Genomic DNA, 7,126 nt, shown 5'->3' on the forward strand with positions numbered 1-7,126 from the left:
CGGTGGTGGCGAGGTGCCATCAAATGGGTCACGACTCACAGCAGCCCCTAAGTACAGCGGAATGACACGCTCCCCAAATCCTGCCCTGTCCCACAGTCTGTTGTCCATCCGTCTCAGCGGGCGTCTTCCTCTTTTTCAAGGACTCTCTGCCAGGGATAGCGTTCTTTACCAGGGACTGCTCGCTCCTGAGAACGTGAAGGCCCGCCATCCTGGACTCGAAGGAGCATCCTGGCTGTCGTTCCCCCATGGTAGATTTGTTTGTTCTTGGGGCAATCCAGGGCACGTTCCATCTTCTTCCCCAGCGCATCCTTCAGCCGCATCATTTATTGTGTGGTCTTCCTTATTCACTGCCCCGCTTTCCCAAGATGACCAGCCCATTGAAAAAGACCACGGCACCCCTTGGGTCAGGTACAGCCTAGTTCTCAAAAGTGACAGCTTTGCTCTACAGAGAGGGTCGAAGGCAATAACGGGTTAACAATCCCCAAACACTCTGCCATCAATCGAGTGGCCACACACTCAGAGTGACCCCGAGGGCACAGTAGGACCGCCCCAGAGGGCTTCTGAGAGCGCCCTTCTTTATGAGAGCGGGCTCTCTCCCTCAGGACAGCTCACGGATTTGACCCACCAGCAGCCCAGCACTTAACCCGCACTACCACCAGGGCTCCTTTCAATACAGGGTCGACATTATAATTTTTAAAAATCTGCTTTTGATATGTGCACAGGAGGAAGACAATAACTTAGACTTTGCAATTTGTAATTGATTGTTTTGGGGGGTGCTTACCAAAGCCATGTTTAACTGAACTCCTGGTCTCCGGGGAGACTGAGGTGCTACCAATATAATGACCATCGCCAGACTATGACTCCGCGAATCCATCACCACAGTCATGAGAAAGACCAATGACACACCGAATTGGCTCTGCAATGGTGACTTTTGCCATTCGAGAGAATCAAAGCCCAGCATGTGGAGCAACATGAGCGGCAAGTGTTAAGTCAGTAATGGCCCAATGGGCTGAGCATCGTTAAAGCAGCAGACTTTCCCTAGTATTTCTCCCCTTAGAAAGCACCACAACACGATACTGTCCATCCTTGGTGGGCCCTGTATGCTTGACAGGTAACATTCTAGCAGGCTAGAAGAAAGACTTTCAGTGTTCCTTTCAATAAGCCCTGCAAAGCCAGGTTAAAATAGGGTTTCCCGAAGAGTCTTCCTGGTGATAAAGCCTTTCCCATCCTGTGTAGAGCCACGGCATAGTCTTTCAACACAATCTGAGGTCCCCGCAGAATAAACTGGCTGATCTCTCATTACCAGGGAAAGCGCTAGAGAGGGATCCTATTTAATAAACTAAAACATCGTGGCAGTCGCTTTCATCTCTGACGAAATTTCCCCTGGAGAATTGCTCCTTCCAAACGTGACGTGCATATGCGATTTTATGTTGAATCCAGCAGGATTCGGTCAGATCATTCCCATGGCCGGCGCAGTGCTACAGAGACTGTGAGGCCTGCCACCGAAATCAATGCGGGCCTCCCAGGTTCAGTGAATTCCTTCCCGTGGATTGGGAGCATTTTCATTAAAAATTGGGACACTGACTAAACTGCCTCCCCTCACAGTGAAAAGTGTGCAGGTTCTTAAATTTCAGTCAATATAATATGAATGTAAATGTATTCAGCAATGGTATTTCGAATGCCAGCACACCCCTTTGTAGCACAGGAGACTCTGGGAACGTCATGCATCTTGGCTTGGGAAATCGCCCTTGGCCGTGGCAAAGCTGCCTCACTCCCTTCACTTAAATATGTCTAGCGTGTCTGGCCACGGATAAACTGCCTGCGTTTGTGATAGGGGAGCTTTAGCTCTGGGCTCTGAGTCTGTGTTCAATCCACTCCCCACCTGAGCTCCATTTACGTTCAATCAATACTCTGTCATCCGGAACTGGAGGGCCAAGTACAGAGGATCAAGTGTATCACTCGCAGCAGTGAGGGCGAATTTAAAAGTCATGGGATGGATCCCTGGCGGGCTTTGTCTCCATGACAATCTCAGTTGTGTGTGTGTGTCTCCATAGGTCATTTCGAGGAATCTGAAATGTCTACATACATAACCCCAGAAGAGGAAGAGGCAACCGAAGAGACTATTGCAAGCACATTTACTGTGGTGACCGCAGAACCAACGCTCACTGCAGACACCAATTCAACCCTCACGAATCACCAGGAGGAAAGCCAGCTGGAATTTATACTGACGGTGTTGATCCCATTGGTTTTAGTGGTTCTCCTACTTTTATCGGTGGTTTTCATTGGAGGCTACTACAGACGAAAAAGAGCTAAACAAGGTCAGTGTTGAGTGCGGTCCCGTTTCCAGACAATTGCTTCCTGCGTTAGTGAATAATCAATGAACGTAACTTTATTTTTCATTTTCACAGAGCCTTCTAGCCAAGGATCTCAGAGTGCTTTGCACACGTGTAAGTATTACCCAGTAGCTGCTTGGCGTTGGGGATCAGGTAGAATGAACGGAAACATTTTAAAGTTAAGCAGTAAGGACGGCACAAAATGATAAATAATAGGGACTGTTTTCCGATGAATTTGTCCAGGGTTTAGGAATGTCATATTCCTGCTTCTAATTTTTTTTAAAGTGTGCTTTCCGCCTAAATTGAAGTTAAAAATACACTGTTGCCATATTTGCCACTCTCTCTGTGGTGCCAATGGTTAAGTGTTCAACTACCAGCTGGTTGGCACTTTGAACTCACCCAGAGGCTCTGTGGAAGCCTGGCTGGGTGTGCTGCCGCCACTGCAGACAGGCAGCTCCTAGCTTTGAAAACTCTCATCAGCAATGATAATCTGCACCTCCGGGGTGCGCGTGAGTCAGGATCACCTGCCTGGTAACTAACAACAATGAAACCAGATTTTGTACATCATCCAGATGGGGGCTCTCTACACTCTTGGCAGTAGGTCCACGTAATACTTTCCTGCTGCAAGAAACGGGGAACTGACGGAACAGTCACTGGCCAGATTAGGGTTAGAGGGATATATGGGAAGAATGTGGGTCGATTTCATAAGGAGACGGTTCTTCCATTATCTTAGGCTGGATTCGATGAAGCAGCAAAACCCACGAAGCTTATCAATCGATAGAAAGAGAGAGACACACACATATCAAAGAAATAGCTCACACATTAGTAAAGGCAGGCAAATTCCAAATCCATAGGTCAAACATCAGGCTAGAGACGTCTCTTAATTTGAGTAGCCACAGGGGCTGATAAATCCAAGATGGGCAGATCAAGGGCCAGGTTTGTGGGTGCAAAGGCAAATGGACCCAAGGTTGGCAGAGAAGAAAGCAGACTGCTGATGACTTCCATGGTCAGCAAGCAACATAGTCTGCTGTTGACTCAAGTCCAAAGAATTAGAGGTCAGAAGACAAGCCAGTTGTAGGATCCAGACCCAATAAAAGCAAGTATACCTTTCCACAGCATCGACTGATATTGGAAGCAGGACACACCTCCTGAGAAAATGTCCTTTCAACTGATTAACTGCTAAGAGGCGATTACATTGTATTTTGAGCTCATCTTGGGGGGTTACTAGGTCATAACTGGCAAACCACTGAGAATCCTAACAGCCAGGTTGACCCAAAAACTTAGCTATCACATCCACCTATATTTCTGGTTGGTCCCCCGCCACCTCCCCCCCCTGACCCCAGCCTCAACTTGATCTTGAAGAGGCCTGGTCAAGGCATGGTCCTTTTTTCCATTAAAAGTATGTTGGCTTTGATAGTGAAACCATGAACTGGCTATAGTGAACTTTATTTTGAAACCATAGGAACAACTGGGAGGATGTGCGTGACTGGGTGGTATTTCATTCTGTTGCGCATCAGATCCCCGGGGGCCAGAACCAACGTGGTAGAATCTAACCACCACCATCAATCTGAAGGGAAATTCCCTTGGTCTAAGCCACACTCTGATTATAATCCCATTTTGATTATACGAACATTAGGCTACAATTTCAGGGTTGTTCTAGACCCAAAGAAGACTGGGGTGATTTTGACTGATGTTGGTAAAAATGATTTCAACTTTTAGATTTTTAGAATCAGTTTCTTATAAATGACTAAAGGCATGAGGACTTGTCTAATAAGATACATATTCACAAATTGCTTACAAGACTCATCCATGTCCTTCTCACCCACCAGTGAGGAAGGCCTGGTTGGTCCAATGGCCTGGAGGCCTTGCCAGATGAGAGGCTTTACACTCTGGGTAGGATGGTTTGCTGGGGAGGAAGCTTTGAAGTACATTTCTTTTTGTGGCAGGGGCTGATATCACAGGTTCAAGAGAAAGGTACATCCACATGCTTCCCTGGCGCTGGAATTTTAGGTGACCCACTAATAGTGGTCAAGTGTGCGGTCCTTCGTTCGCTAAAGAGAAAGCAGAGGCCAACAGGACGGCATATCTCCCAGTTGTTTAACCTAGGGGAAACAAAGAACTTCCGGCCTACAATTAAATCTCCACAGCTGATCTTACCAAATTAGATATATAGGGCCGGGTTAGGGACCTCCCGTCAAACAATCATGTCTTTAGTCTCTAAATCCAGAAATCTGTTGTTGTTGAACTTATTATGAGAGAAAGTCTCACAGTTCAGATGTGGCCCAGCATCCTGGCACGGTAGTCTCCCTTGAAGTTGTCACCATCCCCATCACATGTATTGTAGTTTTCACGGCGCTTCCATTCCTGCTGTGTGAATTTTCCTTCTGATCGGCTTGACAAACCTCCACTACATTCCTCAGTGCCCGGTGCCAAAGTTTTCATGGTGTCTTGGATACTCCTTCCTCTTCTGAACTCTCGCAGCATGTTGATAATTTGATCACCTGCAGTGTTCACAGTATCTATATCAGGGGTCCTCAAACTTTTTAAATAGGGGGCCAGTTCATGTCTGTGTTAGTCTAGGTACTTTAGAGAAACAAATCCACAGAAACTCATGTATAAGAAAGAGTTTTATATAAAGATTAAGTGTGCATCAAGAAAACATCCCAACCCAGTGCTGCCCAAGCCCACAAGTCCAACATTAACCCCTATGTCCAACACCAATCCACTAAGTCCTCCTCCATCTCACAAAGCAGATGCAATGAGACTGCAGGAGGAAAGCCGAGTCAGTGAATGTGTAAGCATCTCTGTGCTGGCAGGGGTCCCCACCTGCTCCAGCATCCAGGGCTGCATCGGGGTAGGTCCATGTGGCTTCTCCTCAGGGATGTCTTGCAGGAAGTCAGCCTTGCAAGCTGAAGCTGGGAACTGCTAAGGCAGCTGAACCCTGGTGCGACCATCATAAAGCAAGAGACCCAAGAACTCGAAAGGCGAGACTCACCGAGCTGTTTATCCCTCCACCCTTCAATTAATCCCACATGTGTTTATCGACCAGGTTGGCACAATAAACTAACTCACTGTCCCTTAGACCCGTTGGAGGGCCAGACTATAGTTTTTAAAAAAACTATGAACAAATTCCTATGCACACTGCACATATCTTATTTTGAACTAAAAAAACAAACGGGGCAAAAACACCCTGCAGGCAGGATAAATGTCCTCGGCGGGCCACATGTGGCCCATGGGCTATAGTTTGAGAACGCCTGATCTATATTGTCTACTTGTCTGTCTTTCCTATGTTTTCTGTAAAGGCCAAGATCCTCCTCCTTTGCCCCATTAATAGCATGGCATTGAGCTTGTGAGTACAGGTTCTAGAACCATACTGCCTGGTTAGATTTTGCACTTCATAGCTTCGTGACCTTGCTGGTCCTTTTTCCTCATCTGCAAATGAGGATACATCAAAACACACCACCAGAGAGGTTGTGAGAATTAGATGGATTCATGCATGAAAAGGACTTCAAACTAAATAAAAGATATAGTGACTGCTCAATAAATACTTGTTGAATGAATGAGTCACGGAAAAGAGTTGTTGTTAGATGCTGTAGAGTCAGGACCGACCATTGACTCAGGGCGACCCCATGTGTGTCTAGACTTAGCAGGTTAGCACAGCCAGGATTAGGAAACGAGGCGGAGACAGTCATTAGTCACAGCAGCACTTCGGCTCAGCCAGCCACAGTCTCGTTCTGGTCTTCAGCCTCTTAGCCACATGGTCCCTTGGACGCTGCCTCCAGAGTAGGAAGCCCGCCTGTGGCTCTGCTTCAAGGTCCCACAGTCTCCGGGCTGTTTCTCTGCTTCGTCTCCTGGTCTCTTTGCCTCGGCCTCTGGGCTGACTGGCTCCTTTGCTCCATCTCAGAGTCTCTGTGCTGCAGCCCCTGGTGCCTCTGTCACGTTAGAAAGAGATCTGGAACAGACTCTTCTGGTGGTCCTGTCAGAGAGGGGAGGGATGGCCTTGGTGGACATGTGGTTTTTGTTTTGTAGCTGACCCTATACTCAAAAGGAAACAAAGGGTGTGTCTTGGTTCACATTTCTGCTAAGGTCAGGACATAACCCCACCTTAATCTTATCCCTTAGCAGAGAAAGCCCTCCCAAATGGGATGGGGGATGGGGGGGTGGAGGAGGTTGTGGGAGGGAGGGGAAAAAAGAGCAGCTGATACCAAGAGCTCAAATAGAAAGTAAATGTTTAGAAAATGATGATGGCAACATATGTACAAATATGCTTGACACAATTGATGTATGGACTGTTGTAAGAGCTGTAAGAGCCACTGGAGACCCAGTGTGGGAATTGCACCTGATCTGACCCCACCACACAGATGCAACAGAACAGCAAGGGGAACAGAGCAAGGAAATCCCCAGGGAATACTAAAAATAGACTTTGGGGCCAGGGAGTGGCATTCCATCAGACTCTACTAGAAAACACTCCTAAATGTCAACAAACAGACCTTGAACTATTTGCAGGCTTTTCTTTTTTCGTCATTGTTTTTTTGTTGTTGTTCTGTTTTGTTTTCTTTTGTTGCTTTGTTTTGCTCTGTCTTGCTTTTTGTGCATATTATTATCTCTTCAGGTCTATCTAGATAAGATAGGTGGGACAAACAATCTGAAGGAAAAAACAATAGGACCAATGGTTCTGGGGGCGTGATGAGGGCGAGGGGGAGGCAGGGGAAAGGAAGTGGGTGTTAACAAACCCAGGGACAAGGGAACAACAAGTGAACCAAAATTGATGGTGATGAGGGTGTAGGAGGCCT

General features: G+C 47.0%; 1 protein-coding gene across 1 annotated transcript in view; it reads left to right on the forward strand.

Annotated features, from left to right (window-relative positions):
• Positions 1-7,126, forward strand: part of TMEM154 (transmembrane protein 154) — a 44,893-nt gene that overhangs the window by 31,042 nt on the left and 6,725 nt on the right. Inside the window, exons 2-3 of the mRNA XM_045295803.1 lie at positions 2,055-2,318; positions 2,409-2,447. Of these exons, the coding sequence (XP_045151738.1) occupies positions 2,055-2,318; positions 2,409-2,447 (303 nt within the window). The remainder of the gene's footprint in view (positions 1-2,054; positions 2,319-2,408; positions 2,448-7,126) is intronic.

Source organism: Echinops telfairi, unplaced genomic scaffold (genome assembly GCF_000313985.2).
Source record: "Echinops telfairi isolate 266 unplaced genomic scaffold, ASM31398v2 ScPeMD7_5868;HRSCAF=6743_1, whole genome shotgun sequence".
NCBI lineage: Eukaryota > Metazoa > Chordata > Mammalia > Afrosoricida > Tenrecidae > Echinops > Echinops telfairi.